This window comes from Capra hircus, chromosome 15, assembly GCF_001704415.2.
Source record: "Capra hircus breed San Clemente chromosome 15, ASM170441v1, whole genome shotgun sequence".
NCBI classification, from domain to species: domain Eukaryota; kingdom Metazoa; phylum Chordata; class Mammalia; order Artiodactyla; family Bovidae; genus Capra; species Capra hircus.
The window spans coordinates 4,730,615-4,758,613 of NC_030822.1; the positions used below are offsets into that span (position 1 = coordinate 4,730,615).

Below are 27,999 nucleotides of genomic sequence, written 5' to 3' on the forward strand. Positions count from 1 at the left end.
TTGGAGAGGATAGTGAGAAGTTTTATAGCAATGGTTCAAAACAATGTGATCAGCTAGTGGACATTATTCTGATTGGTTGGTGGTGAGGTAAGTGGGAGTCAGCATCACCAACTTTCTGGTTCCTACTTGACGTAGGAACCCTACTTGATGTAGGGTCAAGTGCGTGTGGGCAGAATACCATCATAAACTTCTCCCACCTGGTGGGGGTTTCAGTCTCTGCAGAACAGCTCAAAGTTGATGTGTGTACCCTTGATGGGGAATTAGGATCTTCCCCAAGACTGACTATTATTTCCTTGACTGCTTGCTTTTCCCTTGTCTCACACCCTCTTCCTTACCTAATTAACAACTGCTTGAATCTTCCATTTGGAACTCAGGGAAGGTCAGCGATGTTGAATGAAATCAATTTTCTGTAATCAAAGAAATGAGGGACACATGAAGGTTTTTATGCCCAGGAGCCCCACACAGCTTTGCTCAGTGACAATTCCCCCTTTTCTCTGATATTCATCAATCTTGAGAAAAAGTGTTGGGAAAAAATGGAATAATCATTTTGGATAGAGACATCAGTCAGACTTAGCAGAGGAACTCGGTTTTACGGGAGATGGCTTTTAATTTCCCAGTAGGTTAACCTTCCTTAAGTCTTTCAGGGAATGGAGAGACAAATGTTCTGGCTACTTCCTGCTGAAATGGGGCATAGTTCTGCCGCAATTCATGGAGTGAATATCAGGTTGAAATATTCCTGACTTCCAAGTTGAGTTTAGTATGGTTAAGAACTCAATCACTTGGGGATTTAGAAGAATAAGTCTATCTGGACCTGACACTCAAGGGAGACTTGCAGCCAGGTAGCCAGTTGTTTAACTTTATCTAAGTGAAGTGAAGTTGCTCAGTCGTGTCCGACTCTTTGCAACCCCGCGGACTGTAGCCCGCCAGGCTCCCCCTTCCATGGGATTCACCAGGCAAGAATACTGGAGTGGGTTGCCATTTCCTTCTCCAGGGGATCTTCCCGACCCAGGATCGAACCCAGGTTCCCCACATTGCAGGCAGATGCTTTAACCTCTGATCCACCAGGGAAGCCCTAAGTAGATTTTAACTTCTGATGTGGTGTTTATATTTATACACACACACACACACACACACACACACACATATGACAGGAGTTCTACATATGTCTCCTCTTTTTCGTTATTATCTGATCTAAAACAATTTTAGTGTAGAAGATCTTAATAGTTACAAGAGGATACCTTGAAATCATAAAGTTGCAGCTACCAGTGACCAGTGACCAGTGCCATCCCCTAATCTGACACAGCTCAGAAAATCTAAGTTCTTAGCAATACAGGAATATGTCTGAAATCCACAATAGCCATCTAATTTTACCTTTGCTATCTGAACTTCAGTTATCCCATTTTGACTTTCAAATTTATTTCCTTCCTAATGTCTGAAGCAGATGTTACTGTTAATGATTTCAGTACTTTTTTAGACATGAGAAGATGTAAGATTTGTGGCTCATAAAATCTTCTGAAAATATCTATTTGAAGGCCTATTCTGCCAGCTTTTCTCAGAGCACAGATTGCCTCATTCCAAATCTCTTCCCTGAATCCCTTTCAGAGAGTTTTGAGGGTCAGTGACTATGGTGACCATCAACTTAATCCTTGCAGAAGCTGACAACAAGTGCCAATTTCCAGTTGGCAAGGCTCCTTCAGGGTCTTAAATTCAGATATGGTATTAATGACATTTTATGACTATTCCAACCCATGGTGCTAGAAATGCTCATTCAAAGACCTGCAGAAAATTTCACTGACAGACCACTCTGTGTGCTATTATTGGACTAGGGCTGATTAACAGTAGCCCAGAGTCTCCAACTTTTAAAGCAAACAGGCAGAGGGAAAAGGAAAACATCTCAAGTCTACTCACAGAGGCATACATTACCAAATTTTTGCAAATAACCAACAACATATAGAGGAAGGATCTCCCAATATCTGGAAATCACAGATCAAAATCAACACCATTCTAGACAAAATCTGTAACAATTATAAGCATATTCACTAGTTCACTTAGTAACTATATATTGTCAGATATAGACCTGTGTGTGTTCAATTGAATAGATACCTAAATAACATTGACTATGTAGTTACAAGTTGTCATAGAGATTCACATGAGATTGGATACAGATCTGAGAGTGTGGTGGGATACCTACATGTGTACTATTGGATATAGGCCTAGGAATGTTTGGATAATCCCAAAGAAAGGCAATGCCAAATAATGTTCAAACTACCACACAATTACACTCATCCCACACACTAGCAAAGTAATTCTCAAAATTCTCCAAGCCAGGCTTTAACAGTATGTGAACTACAAACTTCCAGATGTTCAAGCTGGATTTAGAAAAGAGAAAGGAACCAGAGATCAAATAGCCAAGATCCACTGGACTATCAAAAAAGAGCTCCAGAGAAACATCTACTTCTGTCTTATTGATTATGCCAAAGTATTTGACTGTGTGGACCACAACAAACTGTGGAAAATACTTCAAGAGATGGGAATACCATACCACCTTATCTGCCTCCTGAGAAATATGTTTGCAGGTCAAGAAGCAATAGTTAGAACCAGACATGGAACAGACTGGTTCCAAATAAGAAAAGGAGTGTGTCAAGGCTGTATATTGTCACCCTGCTTATTTAACTTCTGTGCAGAGTACATCATGTGAAATGCTGGGCTGGGTGAAGCACAGGCTGGAATCAAGATTGCTGGGAGAAATATCAATAACCTCAGATACTCAAATGACACCACACTTATGGCAGAATGCAAAGAACTAAAGAGCTTCTTGATGAAAGACAAGAGTGAAGAAGTTGGCATAAAACTCAACATTCAGAAAACTAAGATCATGGCATCTGGTTCCATCACTTTATGGCAAATAGATGGGGAAACAAGGGAAACCGTGACAGACTTTATTTTGGGGAACTTCAAAATCACTGCAGATGGTGATTGCAGCCATGAAATTAAAAGACACTTGCTCCTTGGAAGAAAAGCTATGACCAACCTAGACAGCATATTAAAAAGCAGAGACATTACATTACAGAGACAGCAAAGGTCTGTCTAGTCTAAGCTATGGTTTTTCCAGTGGTCATGTATGGATGTAGGGTTGGACTCTAAAAAATACCGAGTGCCAAAGAATTGATGCTTTTGAACTGTGGTGTTGGAGAAGACTCTTGAGAGTCCCTTGGACTGCAAGGAGATCAAACCAGTCAATCCTCAAGGACTTTAGACCTGAATATTCATTGGAAGGACTGACGCTCAAGATGAAACTCCAATACTTTGGCCATGTGAAAAACTGACTCATCAGAAAAGACCCTGATGCTGGGAAAGATTGAAGTCAGGAGGAGAAGGGGACAACAGAGGGTGAGATGGTTCGATGGCATCACCGACTCAATGGACATGAGTCTGAGTAAACTCCGGGAGTTGTTGACGGACAGGGGAGCCTGGCCTGCTGCAATCCATGGGGGTTACAAGAGTCAGACATGACTGAGCGACTCACCTGAACTGACTGATATGCCTGTGACCTTTAGAAATAAGCTATAATTCACACCAGAAAAAGACACTGACTCTTCTCTGAGCTGTTCATTGAAAATGTTTCAGTAAATCAAATGCAAATAAGAGAGTCATCCTTTTCTATAAGAAAACAAAAAGACAAGATTTGTATACACTCTATGGAGACACTTACAAATTTTTGTTGAGACATCATTGAATACTTTACGATACGTGTCTTATTCTGGATGAGAAAATATAATATTTATTAAAACGTAATTTTCATCAAAATAAGCATATAGTGTCATGACAAGCTAAATATATTTTATGAGAACTTTGCAAACTTTTCAAAATGAGCCTGATGTTTAGAGCAGGAGGAGAAGGTAGCAAAGGAGGAGAGTGATGAGAAAGAGCAAGTTCCCCAGAATTCAGCCTTCTAGATGGTGTAATACCTCACACAGTAAAAAGAAAATTGTCGTTAATTGAAATTAATGATTATGTTGATAGATTATTTTACTTGTTGGGGGAAAATAAGCTTAAATATTTCCCTATCACAAGTAAAAGTAAATTCTAGATTGTTAATGAATAATTGAATTTTTATTTCTTTTATTGAAGGGTAATTGATTTACAATGCTTTAGTTTTTGCTACACAGCAAAGTGACTCAGCTATACATATATATATACACAAACACTCTTTTTCATATATCTTTTTTAATTTAAATTTATTTCATTGGAGGTTAATTACAATATTGTATTGGTTTTGCCATACATCAACATGAATCCACCACAGGTATACACGTGTTCCCCATCCTGAACCCCTCTTCCTCCTCCTTTCCCATACCATCCCTCTGGGTCATCCCAGTGCACCAGCCCCAAGCATCCAGTATCATGCATCAGACCTGGACTGGTGATTTGTTTCATATATGATATTACACATGTTTCAATGCCATTCTCCCAAATCATCCCACCCTTTCCCTCTTCCACAGAGCCATGTTTTATTGCTTTATCACAGAACATTGAATATTGTTCCCTGTGCTATACAGTAGGACCTTGTTGCCTATACAATGCATACATAATAACCACCATCTGCTAATCCTAACTTCTCAATCCATCCCTCTCCCCAAATAATCCCTTAGCAACCACAACTCAGTTTTCTGTGTCTTTAGTCCCTTTCTATCCTGTAGAAAATTTTATTTGTGTTACAGTTTAGATTCCACATATGAATGATAGTGTATGCTATTTGTCTTTCTTTTTCTGACTTACTTTGCTATGATACTCTCTCAGTCCATCCATGTTTCTTTTTTTAAAAAAGAGGTTAAAACTTTAAAATAATTGCTAGGAAATGAAACTTTTCAAAAGTAATGTGATAGAAGAAATAAAAGGAAAAATATGAAAATAAGACTTATCTATAAAACACTTAAATTTAACATAAACAATAGAATAAACGTTTGCAAGAGATGTCAAAGAATAGTAATATTTGCAAGTATATTTAATGTAAAAAGAGTTAATCGTAACCTTTCAGTAGATATTCTCACTCCAATAGATCAATAATTCTGATAATTGACAAAACTATAGCGTAGATTCTATGTCCCATACACTGTGCAAAGAATAGAAAATACAAAGACAGTTAGAACAATGTCCCTGACTTCGGGAAGCTCATAGACGAAGGAACATAGAGAGTTAGCAAATATTTTTATCTTATTACTTGAAATAACTACACAAGTTTTAAAATTAACTAAACATATGTCTTGGTATACTTTGCATATGGCCTGCTTTTATGGAACATCAATGGCACCCCACTCCAGTGCTCTTGCCTGGCAAATCCCATGGACAGAGGAGCCTGGTGGGCTGCAGTCCATGGGGTCGCTAGGAATCGGACACAACTGAGCGACTTCACTTTCACTTTTCACTTTCATGCATTGGAGAAGGAAATGGCAACCCACCCCAGTGTTCTTGCCTGGAGAATCCCAGGGACGGGGAGCCTGGTGGGCTGCAGTCCATGGGGTCGCACAGTCGGACACGACTGAAGCGACTCAGCACCAGCATAGACTAGAAGATTAAGCAATATGTATTTATTTTTCAGTGGTTTGGCCTCTAGGAAATCCAAGGCTAAGGCGCTGACAGATTCCATATCTGGTGAGGTCCTGTCCCTAGTTCACATGCAGCCTTTTTTTTCTTTTTCCTGTGTCCACCCATGCCAAAGAGTTAAGTGAACTCTTTGATGTTTCTTTATAAGGGCATCAATCCCACTTATCAGAGTGAAACTTTTATGACCTACAAATGGACAGAGGAGCCTGGTAGGCTGCAGTCCATGGGGTCGCTAAGAGTTGGGCACGACTGAGCGACTTCACTTTTGCTTTTCACTTTCATGCATTGGAGAAGGAAATGGCAACCCACTCCAGTGTTCTTGCCTGGAGAATCCCAGAGACAGTGGGCCCTCGTGTATGGGGTTGCACAGAGTCGGACACGACTGAAGCGACTTAGCAGCAGCAGCAGCAGCAGCAGCAGCATTACCTAAATGGCCCCCCTCCCAATACCATCACACTAGAAAGGGTTTAACTTATGATTTTGAAGAGGAAAGTAAACTTTCAGTCTGTAGCAACATCCCAAAGTGGAGAAATAAATTACATAAGTTCTGATAAACCCAAATGCTTGTTATTGTTTGGTGATTAGTATTTCATTTGAGAAGACTTTGAGATAATAAAGGGCTTCCGTGATGGCTCAGATGGTAAAGAATCTGTGTGTAACTCAGGAGACACAGGTTTGATCCCTGGGTCAGGAAGTTCCCCTGAAGAAGGAAGTGGCAACCCACTCCAATGTTCTTGCCTGGAGAATTCCATGGACAGAGTAGCCTGGTGAGCTACTCATGTACCCCAGTCCACAGGGTCGCAAAGAGTTGGACACGACTGAGTGACTAGCACTTTCACTGAGATAATATGGGAAATCTTCAGGTAATAGGGATTAAAATCAGGATATGAGGCTTCTCACACAGTGTGATTTACTAGTAAAAAGCACTCATCACCCCATAGCTTTAGCGCCTCATGAAACCAGAGTAAACAAGAGAGGCAAAATGATAATCTTCTTTGACCACATGGGCTGACTATGTTAGACGCAGATAGTATTTTGTTTCAAGCCTGATTCAGAGGAGGATTTTATGAACGCTGTTTCTGTCAAATGAAACAATATATCCTGGCAATCTCTATTATATTAGTATCTAGCAATCTCTATTATATTAATAAGAGAGATAATAATGGTATATATTGTCAGAATCTTTCTTAACAATGATATAACCCCAAATAGTTAGTGTCAAGTTCCAAACTGAATATGTAAAGTGCACGGATGATGGATTGTGCTAAATTTACATATAAGAGAGACCCATGTGCCTGGGTCTCTGCAGAAGGTTATGTAAGCAAAAAAGGTGACCAGGATACTGAAAATGTATCCGGGGTTTCACCAGGTATTCTAAAGTATCTGGAAAGTGAAATGAGCTACCTTTATGAAAGCATAACTCAAACAAAGCTGACAAAAATGAGGCAATGACATGATTACCCAATTGGAATATTGAGTAAGGTTTGTTTATTTTTCTGTATAAAACTTTAGTCTTTCAGATTATTTTTACAAACATAACCTCCTCAATAATATTATGACTGAAACGTCTTCTTCAACATTAACGTGCTAAACAATAGAAATAAAATAATGTAAATAAAGAATCTCACAGAGAGAGAAATAAGAAATCTACTTCAAATATTAATATGGAATGTCTTTGTGTATAGAGGAATAAACCAAGTTTTTAATCATATTTTTAATATTATTTTTCCTGAAATCTGTAATGAGCTCTATTCTGAAGAATATTATATTTCTGAAGAGAAAAACATGAGAAAACCTTTCCCTAATTAAAAAAATTTGCAGTATTAGCTGCAGCATAACTCATCATATAAGACATAAATCTATCGCTTCAATAGAGATATTTTATACCACCAAACCATATATATTTTCCTCCAAAATTGTGGAAATCATAAAAATGTATTTCAAACTAAATATATACTTTGCGTTAGGAAAATATGAAAATTTTATAAGCTTATTTTGATCATTCAGTTCAGTTCAGTCACTCAGTTGTGTCTGACTCTTTGCGACTCCATGAACCAGAGCGCCAGGCCTCCCTGTCCATCACCAGCCCTGGAGTATACCCAAACCCATGTCCATCGAGTTGGTGATGCCATCCAGCCATCTCATCCTCTGTCATCCCCTTTTCCTCCTGCCCTCAATCTTTCCCAGCATCAGAGTCTTTTCAAATGAGTCAGCTCTTCGCATCAGGTAGCCAAAGGATTGAAGTTTCAGCTTCAACATCAGTCCTTCCAATGAACACCCAGGACTGATCTCCTTTAGGATGGACTGGTTGGATCTCCTTGCAGTCCAAGGGACTCTCAAGAGTCTTCTCCAACACCACACTTCAAAAGCATCAATTCTTCAGTCCTCAGCTTTCTTTATAGTCCAACTCTCACATCCATACATGACCACTGGAAAAACCATAGCCTTGACTAGACAGACCTTTGTCGGCAAAGTAATATCTCTGCTTTTGAATATGCTGTCTAGGTTGGTCATAACTTTCCTTCTAAGAAGTAAGCATCTTTTAATTTCATGGCTGCAATCACCATCAGCAGTGATTTTGGAGCCCCCCAAAATAATGTCAGCCACTGTTTCCACTGTTTCCCCATCTATTTGTCATGAAGTGATGGGACCAGATGCCATGATCTTAGTTTTCTGAATGTTGAGCTTTAAGCCAACTTTTTCACTCTCCTCTTTCACTTTAATCAAGAGGCTCTTTAGTTCTTCTTCACTTTCTGCCATAAGGGTGGTGTTATCTGCATATCTGAGGTTATTGACATTTCTCCCGGCAATCTTGATTCCAGCTTGTGCTTCTTCCATCCCAGCGTTTCTCATGATGTACTCTGCATTTAAGTTAAATAAGCAAGGTGACAATATACAGCCTTGATGTACTCCTTTTCCTGTTTGGAACCAGTCTGTTGTTCCATGTCCAGTTCTAACTGTTGCTTCCTGACCTGCATATGTGTTTCTCAAGAGGCAGGTCAGGTGATCTTGTATTCTCATCTCTTTCAGAATTTTCCACAGTTTATTGTGATCCACACAGTCAAAGGCTTTGGCATAGCCAATAAAGCAGAAGTAGACTGGAAGTATTCAAATGATAAACCTTTTTCATCGTACCCAAGTTATTTAAACTGAGGAGACATTTATTACAGTAAAAACAAAACAAAACATGACTTTCCCTGCTCATTGAAAGAGCAATTGTTTGTTGAAAATAAGTAATATATTTTGCAGCTGCTTCATTGTTTTTTTCTGATCCAGAGCTTTTTCATGGCATTTTGCATCTCTCCATTTCTCAGAGTATAGATTAGAGGGTTCAGCATAGGGGTGACAATGGTGTAAAACACAGCAAAGTATTTATCAATGGGTAAGATAACAGGAGGTCTCACATACGTAAAAATACAGAGCACAAAGAAGAGGACCACCACAGTGATGTGGGAGCCACAGGTGGACAAGTCTTTATGCTTCCCTTCCCGACTGAGATTCTTCAAGGAGCGCAGGATGACCCCATAGCAGATGAGTAAGAGTGTGAAGATGGTCACACAGATGGCCCCATCGTTGGCAACTACTGTGACGGCAGTAATGTGGGTGTCAGTGCAGGCCAGCTTTAACAAAGGATACATGTCACACCCAAAGTGGTCAATGACATTAGGGCCACAGAATGGAAGGTTGTAAAAAAAAATTATATGAAGTAGAGCATGTAAAAACCCACCAACCCAAGCCAATAGCAGCATCAGAACACACACTCTCTGATTCATGATTGTCAAATAATGCAAGGGTCTGCAGATGGCCAGGTAGCGGTCATAGGCCATGACAACCAGGAGAAAAACCTCAGCACCACTAAATAGATGCTCTGTAAACAGCTGGGTCATGCAAGCTTGAAATGAAATGGTTTTCTTCTCATAGAGTAAGTCTATAATTGTGTTCGGGGTGATTGAAGTAGAATAAAAAGCATCCATAAATGACAAGTAGCCAAGAAAGAAGTACATAGGGGCATCCAGGGTTGGGCTGAGTACCGCCGTCAGGACAATGAGTAGGTTGCCCACCACGGTTACAGTGTAAATGAGCAAGAACACGACAAATAAAATTCTCTGCCCCTGGACACTCTGAGTGAGCCCCAAGAGGACAAACTCAGTTACATTTTCCCTTTGTTCCATAGGTTCTTCTGTATGTCTTATTCCAGAGTTCAGGACAGCATTATCTATAAATACAATTAGCAAAAGTGACTTCCTAAAATCTTGCAATAATTTGTTTCTTATTCAACAAACAGTCCTTGTGGTTTATTATGTTTGGGTACTTTCAGATATTATAATAGAAGGCTGATTAAATCATCTTCTTTGACCACAAACTAATAGATAAGCAGGTGAATAAAAAAAAATATGGGAAAAGAATATTAAGTAAGTGAAGTCCTGCAACTAATTTTCTATTTAGAAACTTTAAATTATATATATAGCTAATATCTCAGACAAAAATAAAAGCCGATTAAAGTTTTAAAAAGAAGTAAAGCAAGATGGGGAGGGTGGTGGGAGGGGGGTTCAGGGTTGGGAACTCATGTATACCTGTGGTGGATTCATGTCAATGTACGGCAAAACCAATACAGTATTGTAAAGCAAAAAATTAAAAAATAAAAAAAAAATTTTTTTAAGTAAAGCAAGATTTAATGTCCATTTCATGAAAGAGATGACTTTCCTCCTTCTAGGTTTGGAAGAAACTTCTTAACCAATCAATTACTCTCAAATAAATATATCTGACAATTTCAAATATTTTAAGGACTTGGGAAAGTATAACAAAACACCACTGGACAAAAAAGTCTGAAGATACACATGTGAGATGATGTGTACAGAGTTATTATCAAAAGTAAAGATCTGTAAGCAGTTAACTAACAAAAGACAAAAATATGAAATAAATTAAAATATCAACAAAAAGTTAGAGGAAAAATGCCTCTAATGACCAACAAACATATGATAGGATGCTGAAGCTCATCTGTGAACAGAAAAGTAAGACTTGAAGTCACAGCTTGCTTAGTACAGTATTTGCTTGAGTTCTTGGAAGTCAATCAGTCAAAATATATGGATGCTACCTCATCAATTAACTTTAACAGATTAACATGCCATGTTTAGAGAACATAAAAATTGAAAGTAGGGTCAGATTTATAAATATCTGAAATGAAGATATTGTCATTAACCTTGAAATTAATTTCTAAGAGTACTTTCTGGAAGGTAAATTTATTTCAGATCACTAGAACATGAAATTATCCAAAAGGTGTATTGCTGAATAGAATCAATTTTTACGTACTTAATAATCATGAAGGAATCCTAACATGGCTGATTATGAAAATCACAAAGGAAAACCCTTAAAGGATTGAATTCTCACTCCACCAATGTGCTCTCATAAAACAGAAAGCCTCGTTAAGAATTTTGTGTCTGAATACACTTCCTGGGTTACCTGCAGAAGATGAAAGTTACTCAATCCATGTTCTGAGCTCTGGTGCCGTCTCTCTAGTCCTTCATGCACTGACGCCGTCTCTGGCAAAATAATGAGCAAAGTACATGCAGCATCACTGGATTCTGAGTCAGTCTTGCAGGACGTGTAATTCATCTCAGACATTCAGAAAAAAAATACTTTTCAATTTTGGAATTTTCAAAATGAATATGAATGTCCTGTTACCTAAGGCACTCTGAATCTTGATTGTGAAAAGAAACTCAAAATGTTTACTACCGTCAGAATTTGTCCTGGTAACAAACAAATGTTAAATCACCATTTTAATTCAGAGAAAGAGAGAGAGAGAAAACTTTAGATTATGTAAGGATTGTTCAAAGTGAAAAAAATAAATTTGCTGCTTATGTCTATCCCAGTGAAAGTGAAATGGACTTTGCAACACTTGGATTCTCACTTATATTGTCCTGTCTTCAAACAGCATTGTTGAATTTTGGGCTTCTTGAAGGACGGGAATAGTTTCACACATACCCTTCATTATGTTCTGAGTCCATCATTTCAGTTCTAGTAGAAGTCTGTCGTGTGATTGCTGCTGCAGACAAACACTCCTCGGGTAAAGGTGAAGTGCTCTCAACACGTGGTCTGTATTTAACTACAGTACATTCAGGTGAGGCGTCCAACAGGCACATCTCCAAGGGTGATTTTTGTCTAATTAAATTCATTGGAACTTTAATCATAATTTTGAGGGTAGAGTCTTTATCTCCAGAGATGGTACCAGAACAATCACCATTTGGAAGAGGACTTATAGAATCCTGTCCTCTGAGGGAAAAATCACAAAGTGTAAATTGAGACCATATCACCAAAAGGGAAAATCAAATCTGGACAAAAATGAAATATGTAAAAACTTTCTAGCTTCAATCAAACCTTAAAAATTGGCACATAGTTTTAAGTTTAAGCTTTGTCTTTGAAGATAATATCTGAATTTGTTTCCAAATATTATTAATGTTAACTTCAGAATAAGTTATTTAAGGTTTATTTCAAATACAGATAAAAGTTATCATATGATTTCAGACAGACAAGTTGATAGAATCTGTTTTAGTATTAAAATGATGAAAGAGAAAACATTTATGGGATTATTCCATTTATCTCCAAGTGCTCATGGGGCCTTTGCCAAAATAGAAAACACCCTAAGCTGTGACAGACGTTGCTGTACATTTTTAAAGTTTTAAATCATACAGCATGTATTTATATCATATATGTATGTAGCATATATGTAAATATATACTTATAAATAAAAGAAAAATATAACATTTTTCATTTACAAATTAAGCAATACAAGCCTAAAATTACCTGTGTAAATTTTCAGACATTTTCTACAGAAAGATAATGATACACATTATATAAAATAATCTATATTAAAGGTATCTAAAAAGCGAGACTTCCCAGGTAGTGTTAGTGGTAAAGAATTTGCCTCCCAGTACAAGAGTTGCAAGAGACGCTGGTTTGATCCCTGGGTCAGGAAGATTCCTTGGACTAAAAGAAAACAACCTGCTCCAGTATTGCTGCCTGGGAAGTCTCATGGACAGAGGGGCTGGTGGGCTGCAGTCCATGAGTCCATTGGGTCACAAAGAGTCAAACACGACTGAACGTGCATATCTAGAACAAAAATTATATATATATATATACACACACACAGACACACACACATAAAGGATAATATGCTATATATATATTAACTGGATGCAACTAAATGAGTGCTTAGAAAGAAATGTAGTTTTCTTTATATGTAAATATTAGAAAACAATAAATATTATAAGAAATGAACTCAGCTTTTGTCTCAAGATACTAGAAAACAAAAATTAAAATAAACCTAGAGAGCATTGTAGTTTGAAACAGTACTGAGAACACAGACATCATTTAAAGAAGAATTCATTAAAAATAATAAATCTATTTAAAACCGGTAACTGAGCACTCACACATGTGGCTCAGATGGTAAAGCGTCTGAATACAATGCTGGAGACGCGGGTCCCATCCCTGGGTTGGGAAGACCAATAAACCAATAGTTAGGTCTTTGAACTTAATTTTTTTTTTCCAGTTTCAACAATCTATTTTAATGTTAGCATTTCTTCGTTTTTGTTTTGTTTTGTTCTAGTTAAGAAATCTTTGTATAAGATCATAAAGACATTCTTTATCATACATTTCTAGAGAAATGTACTAAGAAAAAACAAAAGAAAACAATTTATCAGAATCAAGATTGAAGAGAGGGGAAATTCCCTGATGGTCCAATAGTTAATAATCCACCTTACCATGCAGGGGCTGTGTGCTTAGTCGTTCAGTCATGTCCGACTTTTTGCGACCCCATGGACTATAGCCTGCCAGACCCCTCTGTCCACGGGATTCTCCAGTCAAGAAGACTGGAGTGGGTTGCCATGCCCTCCTCCAGGGAATCTTCCCCACCCAGGGATGAAACCCAGGTCTCCCGCACTGCAGGCAGATTCTTTACTCTCTGGGTCACCAGGGAATCCCCACAGTGCAGGGGATTTGGGTTCAAGCCCTAGCTGGGGAACGTAGACCCCACATGTGTGTGTGTCTGGGTCACTCAGTCATGTGCAACTCTTTGCAACACCGTGGACTGTAGCCCACAGGGCACCTGTGTCCCTGGGATTTTCCAGGCAAGAATCCTGGAGTGGATTTGGAGCAAGTAAGTTCCTGCCTCAACTTCTGAGCCTGTGAGCTCAGAGAGTTGACACGCTGCAAAGAATGATCCTCATTGGAGAAGGAAATGGCAGCCCACTCCAGTGTTCTTGCCTGGAGAATCCCAGGGACAGGCGAGCCTGGTGGGCTGCCGTCTATGGGGTTGCACAGAGTCGGACACGACTGAACCGACTTAGCAGCAGCAAAGAATGACCTTGCGTGAGACAATGGACATCCTGCAGGCAGAACTAAGACTGGATGCAGTGATATAAATGAAATTTTAAAATAAATAAATAAAATGGTTAAAATGGTAGATTTTAAACAAATATTGAAGAAAGAGCCATCACTCTCGATTTTCGAGATCTTAAAAAGATGATACAATCATAAAATTTAAATTTTTAAAAAAGATGATACAATGATATTATAAATGAATTCACAGAAGTATCAGTTCAGTTCAGTTCAGTCACTCAGTCATGTCCGACTTTTCGCGACCACATGAATTGCAGTTTGCCAGGCCTCCCTGTCCATCACCAACTCCTGGAGTTCACCCAGACTCACATCCACCGAGTCGGTGATGCCATCCAGCCATCTCATCCTCTGTCATCCCCTTCTCCTCCTGCCCCCAATCCCTCCCAGCATCAGAGTTTTTTCCAATGAGTCAACTCTTCCCATGAGGTAGCCAAAGTACTGGAGTTTCAGCTTTAGCATCATTCCTTCCAAAGAACACCCAGGGCTGATCTCCTTTAGGATGGACTGGATGGATCTCCTTGCAGTCCAAGGGACTCTCAAGAGTCTTCTCCAACAACACACTTCAAAAGCATCAATTCTTTGGCACTCAGCTTTCTTCAGAGTCCAACTCTCACATCCATACATGACCACTGGAAAAACCATAGCCTTGACTAGACTCAAGCTCAACATTCAGAAAACTAAGATCATGGCATCTGGTCCCATCACCTCATGGGAAATAGATGGGGAAACAGTGGAAACAGTGTCAGACTTTATCTGGGGGGGCTCCAAAATCACTGCAGATGGTGACTGCAGCCATGAAATTAAAAGACGCTTACTCCTTGGAAGGAAAGTTATGACCAACCTAGACAGCACAGAAGTATACTTGCCAAGAAAAGAAAATGAAGCACTGCTATGAAAAAGACAACTCTCTAATCACACAGAGCAAAATAACTAACAGCTGGAATAATCTAACATCGAAATAAATCAATGCTTAGAATTACTCTCCCCTTCAAAATGGCATTCTCATGTGGCATTCATCAATCAGTTCTATAACAGCTAATCCATAAATGGTACCAATCCTACATAAACACTTTCACAGAAGGGAGAAAATGAACATGCCTCCTAATGCATTTTATGCCCCCAGAATAACCCTTAACAAGGGCATCACAAGGAAAATAATTAGATCAATTTCTCACATTAGTAAGTACACAAAATCCTGGACATAATTCTTATTTTGATTCCTTTGGATGCTTTCTTTGGGGATTTTTTTTAACTTGTTAATATGGTTTTTGAGTCACATCCTGAGAAATGCTCGGTCTAAGAGTAATCATGTCCCACTACTGATGTAAAATCTTTCTGAGTATTCAACCAACAGCACTGTCCCGGTGAACAATGAGGTTTCCCAGCTGGTGAGAATACACTATTCCTGGCCCAATGTGAGCTCCAAGCCCTCTTTGTAATCCATCTGGGTAAATCTCCCTCCAGCCTCAGGTATTTTCCTCAAATGCAAGCACAGATCAGTACTCTGATGAAACTTGAGTAATGAATAATCTCTCTCTCTCTCCCACAACCCCCTCAAGACTCCAGAGCTATAGTTGTATCCTCTGCAGTATTTTACTCTCATAAATTTAGCTGCCTTAGTGTCCTCAGACCCTGAACTTCATATCTTCAACTCAGAAAGTCTATTGGGATTTTTTTTTGATGTATCCTTCCCTGTACCACAACATGAAACATTTTTAAAGTAATAAATAGGGAAACACTTGGAACTCAACTAAATTTCCACCTCTCTGTGATCACTGCCACTTAATTCTTATATCTAGTACCTCAAAAATAATTATTTCCTATTTTTTCTGAACCTGTTTGCCTGTTTCATAAAAAGTTTACATGCATATTTACAGTAGTTTTAATCATAAGTTAAAATAGCTGGAAACAGACAAAATATCTCTTAATCAAGAAAAGCTTAAAAGGACTGTGATACATCCACAAAATGGAATGCTAATTAGCAATAAAATGAATAAACTATTGAGAAACACAAGGATGTGCATAAATCTCAAATACATAGTACTATGAGAAAAATTAATATTTAAAACTGTACAGAATAGGCATAATCTTTATACAGAAAATACAGACGACTGAACCAAAATTGCTGGATTTAATAAATAAATCCAATAAATTTTCAGGGTAGAAAATCAACCTGCCAAAATGAGTTGCATTTACATATTTAACAATAAAATATATAAAAAGAAAATTAAGAAACTAATCCCATTTAAAATAGTATCAATAAGAATAACATACATAGGAATAGAGTAAATAATGGAAGTGAAAGTCTGGTAAACTGAAAAATATATGACATCAATGAAAGAAATTAAAGGAATAAAGAAGGATGCCCAATGTTCATGAATTGGAGGAATAAAGAAAAATATTGTTAAAGTGGCCACACTATCCAAATCAAATGGAAAAGATGAGCAATCAAAGAAAATATATGAAGTAATTTATAAGCAGTTCATGGAAAAGGAATATAAATGCCTTGAAACATGTTAAGGATACCCAAACAGATGACATTCTGACAATAACTATAAACATCAAAATTTAAATACATAAAATACTTGACTCAACAATTCCACTTCTTGGAACTCATACAGACAAAATTTAAAAACTTCATCACAGAATTATTAAACATTGAAAAAAACTGAAGAAAACATGCAAATGACCAGATGCATCAGTTTTAGTGTAGCTGCATGAAAGAGCTAAGTAGGGGGAACTCACTGGACTGAGTTAGGATCTAAAGTAAACCGGCCTGCACAGACCTCCAGGAGGCTGTGCAGTAAAGGGAAAATGTATACACTGAAGCAGAGGCACAAACACATAAATGAAAATATGCTTGTGTTTGCAGATTATAACTCGAACAATCTGAGAAAGAGAATATGGTGACTGCACCTGAAAGGACTGGAAGAATCTGGGTTATGATGGGGATAAGTTTTATTCTACATGATTTCATTTTGCATGAATTCCATTATTAGAATAGAATTTTTCTTATTTAAAAACTTAAAAATTATGCTAAAATTTTATATGAATACAAATGAAACTGAGGAAAAAACACTCTATACACACAATATATTGTAACTAGTGCAATAAATAGAAAGAAGATAAAAAATAAGAATCTAACAATAAAAACAAGAATAAGAAAAAAGAAAAGAAAACACAAATTAATTTAAAATTAGTAACTCTATAAAAATTTCATTGACTAATTTGTGGCATGTTATTTATTGACTTCCTAGTTTAAATGTATGCTACCTTTCAAGATTCAGTGATAAACTAGATATTAGTCAGTTTATATGCCATCAGGGGATTGCTATTAATAAATAGCGTGAACATATAATTTAATTATAATTGGCATTAGTCTGTTAAAGAAATGGAAAGTATGTATCAAATTTATGAAGACTTTTACATTCTAAGAAGATTGGCCTTTATGCTAATTTACCAACTTCATAATGGGTAATGCACTAATTTAAAACTTGGTCTGCTCTTTTTTCCCTCTCCAGAGCTTATTTATAGCATTAGTCATTCAGAATTTTTTAGACTGTAGATTAATGAGTTCAGTATGAGAGTTATGACTGTATAAGATACATTCAATTATTTTTTAATGGGGAAGGTCTTAGTAGGTCTTCCATATATAAAAATACAAGAACAAAGAAGCAGACAATCACAATGATGTGGGAACCACAGATGTGAAGGGCCTTCTGCCTCCCTCCTGACTCAGCTTCTTCAGAGAGTGCAGGATGACTCCATAGGCGATCAATAATGGCAGAAACACAATAGTGCAGATCAGTCCTCCACTGGCCAGCACTAAGAGGCCAATAGGGCGTCCCTGGTGGCTCAGAGGGTAAAGCATCTGCCTCCAATGCGGGAGACCCGGGTTCAATCCCTGGGTCAGGAAGATCCCCTGGAGAAGGAAATGGTAACCCACTCCAGTATTCTTGCCTGGAGAATCCCATGGACAGAGAAGCCTGATAGGCTACAGTTCACCGGCTCACAAAGAGTAGGACACGACTGAGCGACTTCACTCACTCAAGAGGCCAATAATATAGGTGTTAGTACATATGAGTTTCAATAAGTGTTCATGCTACACATGAAGTGATCAGTGACTTTGGAACCACAGAATGGGAACCCATAAATAGTGCCAAGTTGCATTACTGAGTGCAGAAAACCTCCAACCCAGGACACTACCAGCAGTAAAACACACACCCACAGCCCCATGCATTATGTCTGTGAGTTCAAGGTCTTACTAAGAGTTTTAGTCATGATAATGCGCAGGTGGCCCACCATTGTCAAAATATAAAAAGAAAGAGTGAGGCCCAAGAGGACTAAGAAATACTGTTCTTCAGTTCCATCTAGTCTGAACAGGAGCTGAGTTCACATATTAGAAGCAGTTAACCTACAAAACAAGAGGAAACACTTTTAAATGCATTATCAGTTGAGTTCAGTTCAGTTCAGTCGCTCAGTCATGTCCGACTCTTTGGGACCCTATGAACTGCAGCACGCCAGGCCTCCCTATCCATCACCAACTCCCGGGATCCACACAAACCCATGTCCATTGTATCGGTGATGCCATCCAGCCATCTCATCCTCTGTCGTCCCCTTCTCCTCCTGCCCCGAATCTTTCCCAGCATCAGGGTCTTTTCAAATGAGTCAACTCTTCATATGAGGTGGCCAAAGTATTGGAGCTTCAGCTTCAACATCAGTCCTTCCAATGAACACCCAGGACTGATCTCCTTTAGGATGGACTGGTTGGATCTCCTTGCAGTCCAAGGGACTTGCAAGACTCTTCTCCAACACCACACTTCAAAAGCATCAATTCTTCAGCCCTCAGCTTTCTTTATAGTCCAACTCTCACATCCACACATGACTACTGGAAAAACCATAGCCTCGACTAGACAGACCTTTGTTGGCAAACTAATGTCTCTGCTTTTTAATATGCTGTCTAGGTTGGTCATAACTTTCCTTCCAAGGAGTAAGTGTCTTTTAATTTCATGGCTGCAAAACCATCTGCAGTGATTTTGGAGGCCAGAAAAATTAAGTCAGCCACTGTTTCCATCATTTCTCCATCTGTTTGCCATGAAGTGATGGGACCAGATGCCATGATCTTAGTTTTCTGAATGTTGAGCTTTAAGCCAACTTTTTCACTCTCCTCTTTCACTTTCATCAAGAGGCTCTTTAGTTCTTCCTCACTTTCTGCCATAAGGGTAGTGTCATCTGCATGTCTGAGGTTATTGATATTTCTCCTGGCAACCTTGATTCCAGCTTGTGCTTCATCCAGCCCAGCATTTCTCATGACATACTCTGCATATAAGTTAAATAAGCAGGGTGACAATATACAGCCTTGTCGTACTCCTTTTTGCATTTGGAAACAGTCTGTTGTTCAGTGTCCAGTTCTGAATATTTAGAACAATTTTAATTATAAATTCCAAAAGCTAGAAACAGCCAGAATATCTCTTAACTGAGAAAAAATAAACCGTGGTACATCCATAAATCAAAATACTACTCAGCAATAACATGAATAAATTATTGATGAACACATTGACATGCATAAACCTCACAGGCATGTTACTAAGGGCAAGTAGCCACATTTAACAGAGTACAGAGGAGACAATCTTACGTATAGAAAATGCAAATAATTGCACCAAACTTGTTAGAACTACTAAGCAAATCCAATAATGCTTCAAAATACAAAATCAATGTAAATGCTAACTCTATGGCATAACAAAGGGAAAAGCTCTATTAAAAATAGCACGTATATAGTTCTTCAAGGTTCTACCCATGCCAAACAGAATATCAATTTCTTCAATGATTGTGCTCAGGCCTCAGTTGGGTCTGACTCTTTGTGACCCCATGGACTGTAGCCCACCAGGTTCCTCTGTCCATGAGATTTCTCAGGCAAGAATACTGGAGTGGGTTGCCATTTCCTTTTCCCAGGGATCTTTCTGACCCAGGGATCGAACAGTCTTTCTTGCATCTCCTGTATTAGCAAGTGGATTCTTTTCCACTGCACCACCTGGGAAGCCCAATTTAATTCACAGCAGCGGTATAATGAGTAAGAGTATATTACATACATAAAGGCAAATCACTGTACTTGAGCTTCTTTGAGATCTCACACTGGATAAATGAGAGTCATATTACTGAAGAAGGACAAGAAGTTAGATTGGGAGATTGATCATAGGGAAATCGGGGTGACACAGAACCTTTCGGTGAAAGCGTATCACACGCAGTTAGGACAGCGGAGAACTCGAGGGCCAGGGTATAGATGCATAGGTCACAGTCAGGGAGAGACAGGCACAGGCTGGCGAGGAGGGAGCTGAGACCCCAGGAGAGGTCTCGGACAGAAGCTGACTTGGAAAGAGGTTAGCAGATTGAAGGCCCGGGGAAGAAGGGGAAGTGAAAAGCTCAGGGGAACCGGAACCAGAACCAACTGGAGGAGCAAGAGAGCACGTGCGACTGTGGACGGCAGGTTCCCATCCGGGGGGCCCAGAAGGACAGACACTGCGGACTCGGGGACAGGGCGCGGAAGGCCACACTCAGGGAGAAGACTCGAGACTCTGGAGGCGGGATGAGGTGCCGGCCAAGAGGCCTACTCCCAGCGCCACACAGACACAGCAGGGCAGCGCTGTTCCGCCCATCAGGTCGCCAGCCAGGGCCGCAGCCTCTCAGTGCTGGCTCCTGGAAGCAGAGGCTGCGGGAAACACCAGGTACGCTGTCCGGAAAGTCTCCCCAGGGGCCACGTCCCACCACCGTGCTGCCTGCAGCTTCAGTTCAGCAGACGTTGGCTGCTCTAGGTTGTGTCTCCTCTAAACATCTCTTTCACCCAAGTGTCCCTTCCTTTGAAATTCAGCCTGGAATTTCATTTCTTGAGCCTATTATATCCCACTTCTCATGATGCCCATGAAGGATAATACATCTGCCAAAAAGATTTTCCTTGACACAAATGGAATCAGGAGTGTGTGAGAAACCTGGGAAATTGAGATCAACAGAGAGATGAAGGAAAGAAATCTCCCCTCCAAAAAAAAATAGACAAATGCATCAAAGACAGTCTTCACAATGTGTCCAGTGATCAGACCTGTGTTTTGATATTTTCCCAACAAGGAGTGAGAAAGTAGGAAAGTGATATTTTCCCATCATGAAGTGGGATGAGTAGAGGAAGCAGACTCTAAAAGACTTCATATTCTTACTTAACTTTATTGAGTCACTTTTGTCTTGTATAAAATGGATAGAAATCTATTTACCAATACTTCTTCCTACAATAATAATGTATATAAAGAACCTGTCAAGATGTATGCCTCATAGTTTATCTTCAACAGTAGCAAGCTCACTTCCCTCACTAACACCTAACATTTTCACCAAATGATATTCCAGATTAAACCAAATATGTTTATGCAACAGATCCAAACATTATGTCTCACTGATTTTTAGGAGAAACACACTTATTCCCTAAATATATATTTTAATGAATTTTTTAAAAAAGTCACATGGCAGTTTATCCTCAGGACAGATTTTTGAGGATGTGTAAAGGAACACCTAAAGAGCTTTAAATTTATTCACAATCTAGTAAAACTGCATCTGCTGTGAATGCCAGACTGCTTGCATTTCCTTCTTCAGGTCTCATACCTTCCCAAGTTTTCCTGTTGACAATTTATAATTTGTGCTGCATTAATCTTACTCCTCCACTGAGCCTCTGGTATAGCCCCTAAGACATAATCATTGGCCTTAGTTTTTTCCTCTTTAAATGCTCTCATTGCTCTTAGAGTAGAAACCACATTTACTCAAGACTTATCCCACCCTTGAAGAAAAATGAAACTGAAGGTTTGCTCACTCAGTGGTGTCCAAATCTTTGAGATTCCCTGGATCATAGCCTGCCAGGCTCCTCTTTCCATGGGATCCTCCAGGTAAAAGTGCTGGAGGGGGTAGTCATTCCCCTTCTGCAGGGGATCTTCCTGATCTAGGAATCAAACTCAGGTCTCCTCTATTGCAGGCAGATGCTTTAGCATCTGAGCCACCAGGGAAGCCCATGAATACTGCAGTCGGCAGCCTATCCCTTCTCCAGGGGATCTTCCCAGCCCTGGGACGGAGCTGGTGTCACCTGCATCAGGGGAATTCTGTACCAGCTGAGCTATCAGGGTGTACCTATGTATATATACTTGTTCAGATTCTTTTTCTTTGGAGGTTACCATTACTATATTCATGTTGGTCTTTGTAAAAGTGAAGTGGCATAACAAACCTTCAAAAAGGGAATAAACCTACACTGCAGAAATATGTTGTTACCTCTAAGACAAGGCTGAAGCATACTAACACCATCTACTCGAAGGACAGAGTCAGTCATTAAGACTGCAGATCATGTTCTCATCTATAGCCCTAAACATAAAGCAGGCAACTCTGTTTCATTTGAAAGAGAGTAAGACTGAGCTTTAAAGACCTGGATTGGTATTTGTAGGTGGAATTGTTGACAGGAAACTGCATTCCAGTGCAATATTCCTGACATACTTTAGGGGGAAATACATGTGATTCGAGTCCAGTAAATTAGGTAGTAAACCTCTATTTGCTTCTCTTTGTGCCTAATAGATAATAAAGCGTTCATGAATGTAAATCTATGTATCTGACCTACAGAACAATAGCTTTGGAACCTACCCATATGCTGTTTTTGTGGAGATTTATAAAAAGATGTGTACCTTGTTTCAAATGGTTCCTGAAGTCTCGGTATGGAAAATGAAAATATTTCCTTTATACACACACAAAAAAGTGTGAGTCATAAAGGTGTTTAACAAAACAGAGCAAATTAAGAATACCTTCAAATTTTCTGAATATTTTTTTGTTAAGAAAATAATTAGACATAGTGAATTATTTGGTCCTCCCCAGTGGCTCAGAGGTAAAAGAATCTGCCTGCAATGTAGGAGACACAGGAGACATGAATTCAGTCCCTGGGTCAGGAAGATACCTTGGAGGAGGAAATGGCAACCAACCCCAGTATTTTTGCCTGGAAAATTCCATGGACAGAGGAGCCTGGCAGGCTAAATTCCATGGGGTGTCAGAGAGTTGGACTTGACTGAGGGACTAACACACACAAAAGAGTGAGTTATTTTTTCCTTTTGATTAGTTCATAGTGCAGAAAAAATTCCAGCTGCTATTCCTTTCCTCGATTGTTTCTTCTCCACATGTCTACCTAAGAACGTCTATCCCTTATTTGCTTTACAACATTTGAAGCAAAAATGGAAGACATTCTGAGATCAAAGTCCTATGGACAAGCCAATTTAACCCAATTAACATATATGAAGAATTTGATAAATAGCTAAGATTATGGAGAAGAACTTACTCTACAATCATAAAACCAAAGGTGTATAGTTTTTCCCATTGTTTATTCTGAATCTAATAACACAAACATGGAAATCTCAGGAAAATATATTGAAGCTTACCAAAATGCCTAAAATATGTGTAGTCAATATTAAATAATCAACAAATGTTAATTTCTGGGCCTAATATTTTTGCCAGTCATGGAAAAAATTCTTCATTGTCTTCCACAGCTTGCAACACAACTAATCTTCCCTATGTATATAAATCATTATTCTCTTGGCATCGTGAACAGCCTAAGTCACTCTCTTCTTTAACAAACTCCTCATGGCATTTTTCACTTCTGTGTTTCTCACTGTGTAAATGATAGGATTTAACAAGGGAGTGAGGATTCCATAAAACACTGTCACCAACTTGTCAGCAGGGTAAGTGGCCACAGGACGTGCGTAAGTGAATATACATGGTCCAAAAAAGAGCACCACTGCTGTAAAGTGGGAGCCACATGTAGAGAGGGCTTTGCGTCGTCCTTCAGAGCTATGGGATTTCAGGGAGCTCAGGATGACTATGTAGGAAATGAGAAGCAGAAAAAAAATGAGCAAGGCCATGCCCCCAGTGTTGGCTGCCACCACCAATCCAAGCCTGTAGGTGTCGCTGCAGGAAATTTCCAACAGTGAGAAGAAATCGCACATGAAGTGGTCAATGACATTGGGACCACAGAAGGTCAAGTCTCCTGTGAAAAGAATCTGCACGGTGGCATGCAGGATCCCCCCGATCCAGGCCACCACCACCAGGAGCTGGCAGAGCCCCTGTCGCATGATGGTCGTGTAGTGCAGAGGCTTGCAGATGGCCACGTAGCGGTCGTAGGCCATGACAGTGAGGACGATGACCTCTGACGCTCCCAGAAAGTGCTCCATAAAGATCTGAGTCAGGCAGCCTCCCCAGGAGATGGTTCTTCTCTGGTACAGAAGGTCAAAAGTCATTTTAGGGGTGCTGACGGAGGTCAAGGAGGCATCTAACAAGGACAAATGGGTGAGAAAGAAGTACATGGGAGCTGAAAGCGTGGGGCTCAGGGAGACGGTGGTGACGATGAAAAGATTGGCCAGAACGGTGAACAGGAAAATGAACAGAAAGACAATGAAGAGTACTTTCTGCAAGTGTGGGTTCTGTGTGAGTCCCAGGAGAACAAATTCAGTCACGTTGTTGGGAAGCCTGAAGACATCCATTTAGAAAGTAGCACGTTCCTGGAGCCTCAATTATCTACAAAGGAATAAAGAATGATACCTATTAATCATGAAAGGATTGTGTTCTAAACTTCTTAGAAAAATTATATAAAAAAAAAAAATCTATTCACTGTAACCGTGGAGCATTTCCTCAGCACTTCTGCCCAGTACTTGTTTCAAGTCTTTATTTTCTCCATGATACTTTCCATCTCTTCAGACACTTAGCACCTGTCCCCTGTGAAACACCTCCGCAGCAACATTTTATGTGTAATTTGCTGAATAAATACTGGGCTGTCTACATGACATTTGGATTCTCATTCTGGTTCTCACTCATGTGACTCTGCAAAACTTCAGAATGTCCCACGCTTCTGAGTTTTCCTCTGTCTGTGAGGTTACAAATTATAATTATCAGGTGTAACTTTTTAAGTTTACAATTGTTTCAAAGAATTAAGAATTTTTCCCACTTCCATGAGGATTTGCATTTGAATTCTCTGCTCTAAAGAGGAAGTAAAAGCACCATCAATAAGTATCGGTTATAAGAAGGGAATTTAGGAAAATGTATATTTGTCATTGGTGATACACTCCAGCTGATATCAGCCAGAACACATAAACTGTTCCATTGCTTTCTCACTTACCTCTACGGCCTGGCATGATGTCTGCAGTGCCTGAATCCTATTGCATGCGTGCTCAGTCGTGTCCCACTCTTTTTGAGCCCATGGACTGTAGCCTGCCCACCTGTCTCCTCTGTCCATGGAATTTTCCAGGCTAGAATACTAGAGCGGGGTTACCATTTCCTACTCCAGGGGATCTTCCCAACCCGGAGACTGAACCTGTATCTCCTGCGTCTCTGCACTGGAAGATAGATTCCTTACCACTGCACTACCTGGGAAGCCCCTGAATCCCATTAGGTGATGAGTAAACACTTAGTGAATTGCCTTTTGCCCTGAGTAAAGTATAACTGCTTCCCCTGCCCATACACCTGTGACAAATTCAAGTGTTCTTTACCCCCTGCTCTGTTTATCATTAGTCTCTACTTCATGAGAACCATAAACAAATATTTGGAAAGAAGTTGCACTCCAGTTTAATAGTTCCTCACACACTATTAATTGTGTGGAATAAATATGAATATATCCAGCTATCTCTAGGAAAGGGTAAGTTACTGGGTTACTTTACCTTCTGTGTAATTATGGTGTTTGTTTCTTGTTATTCTTTAGTCTTCAAGATTATGTTCCACATTCAATTTGACAGTTATATTCAGTAAATTTACAGCTTCTTTCTGTAAATGTGGATAAACAACTCGTGCAGGTGTTAAGTACACAAAGATCTTTCATGCAGAGGATATCCTTATTTTCAAAGTTCTGAAGGTAAAAATTTGATGTGAAGAATGAAAAGAAATAGGTTGATAGGTAAGATAGAAAGTTAACGTGCTACACATATAACATGTATACACAGACTAACACAAACGCATATGAAATCTTTTACTTAAGTACCTATCACAGGCTTACTCATTCAACAAACATTTATTGATTACTTATTGTATGTGTTAATGTATGTTTGTTTACACAATGTCATGAAGAGTGTCCTAGTTAAATGCCTTTGATGCCTGAAATTTCATTACCAAAGAGAGGCAAGGCGTCCATCCACGGTAAGGATGGAATTCACACTCCTTTATGTTTCTGCTACATATAGTACTGTGTCTTCTTCTCCCACCTTCCCATTAATAACAGAATGAAAAATTGGGGGAACATACATTTTCCAAAGAAAAGAGAAGAGAAAAGATAAACATAAAATGTATTCTGCAAAACATATGTCTTTCTTTTCAAAGATAAGTGGATATAATCTTTTATTTTTCAATTATCCAGAGGAAAATTGTTTATATTTACGTACAAATGTACAGCAGCTCCATTGGATTTTATTATTTTCAGGTGGGTTCCCCCAAGAGAACAAAAAAGGATATAGTATACAGAAAATAAGAGTTAGACCTGCTTAAAAATGTTTTTGAAATAAATATGAAAAAAATAAATCACTTTTCCATTTTTCTTTGGCTCCACAATATTCACTCTAGGAATAAACCCTGACAAAAAAATACTTTTAAAGGACAAAAATAATTTATAATTATGTTCAACACAAATATTAAGAGCTGCAGAAACTTAGAAACAACATGGAATGTTCAAAATTGGAGAAATGGATGATTAAATGGAGGGCATTACTTTGATTACTGTGTAGATTTTAAAAATTGTGCAGTATCACTGGAAGACTCTCAATTTGTAGTATAAAGTGGAGAAAATCTGGATGCAAATTTGAATTTTATAATTATTCTATTTTAATCCTAACTTGTGTATAACTCAAACTACATTTAAATATATATCCATAAGAAATAAACAAACTTTTTTACTTCTAAAATGATATTATATATGTGTCTATCTTTCTTAAAATTTTGTATGCTGAATGAGATTTCAATGTCAGGTGAAGATAAGCAGTGATTACATGATTTATAAGGTCAATTTAAACCTAAGAATCTGTGATTGTACAATTTCCTGGGGAAAAAAAAATCTCACCTGCGCTCAGCTATGTGTGACATGGATCCATAGCCAGGGCCTCAGGAAGCTCTTAGTTCACCAAGAAAAAGTGAAGCTGTAGGATTTTTAAATGTCAACTAGCTCAGCTACAATAAATATCTTTGTTGATTTATAAATGATATCTTTGGATGAGCCTTAAAAGTATGACCATATATATTGTTTGTAGGAAAATCTGTAGGTTTCTAGCTGTGGCTAATAGGACCCCAGGGGTATTCGACTGTCATTAGCAGACCTTGCCAAGTACTCAATTATTTCACATAAGTTAACTGAAGAGCGCAGGAGAACTTTTATAGAACTCATCTTTAATTCTGAATGCCTCTTGTGTCTACAAGAAGACAAAGCACTATGGCAAGAGCAAGAAAATAGTTGAGTTCTTATGAATTTAGATATTTGATAACATACGGGTTTATTATGAGGTCTCAATACTTAGTATTATACAAATTAAACATCTAAGTGGGTAACTGATTTTAAAATTTTATTATAATAATTATTTTTAATTGATCTACTGTTCATGCTGATCATAATTTTAAAATATTGCTTTCAGATATACATCATTTATAATTATAAATCCTACTGCAGTATTGTCACTTCACATCAGGTATGTACACAGTTCTTTGAATTCTTTCCTGTGTCAATTCTGGAATTAGATTAACATGATAATGTTGAGGATAATTCTATTCTTCAATTATACAGAGAGATGTTGAAATGCATTTATTTCAGTCATTTAAATTAATTGTACAATATTTATATGGAATACAAAAAAAAATGGCTTCCCTCATAGCTCAGTTGGTAAAAACATGTGCCTGCAATGCAGGAGACCAGGGTTCAATCCCTGGGTTGGGAAGATTCCCTTGGAGTAGGAGATGGCAACCCACTCCAGTATTCTTGCC

The 27,999-nt window shown here is 38.7% G+C and overlaps 2 protein-coding genes across 2 annotated transcripts; both read right to left on the minus strand.

Annotated features, from left to right (window-relative positions):
- LOC102169117 (olfactory receptor 4A15-like) lies at positions 8,859–9,776 on the minus strand. The gene has a single exon (XM_005690227.2). It carries the CDS (start codon positions 9,774–9,776, stop codon positions 8,859–8,861), a length of 918 nt encoding a protein of 305 aa, XP_005690284.2.
- On the minus strand, positions 23,607–24,533 carry LOC102178926 (olfactory receptor 140-like). The gene has a single exon (XM_005690189.2). It carries the CDS (start codon positions 24,531–24,533, stop codon positions 23,607–23,609), a length of 927 nt encoding a protein of 308 aa, XP_005690246.2.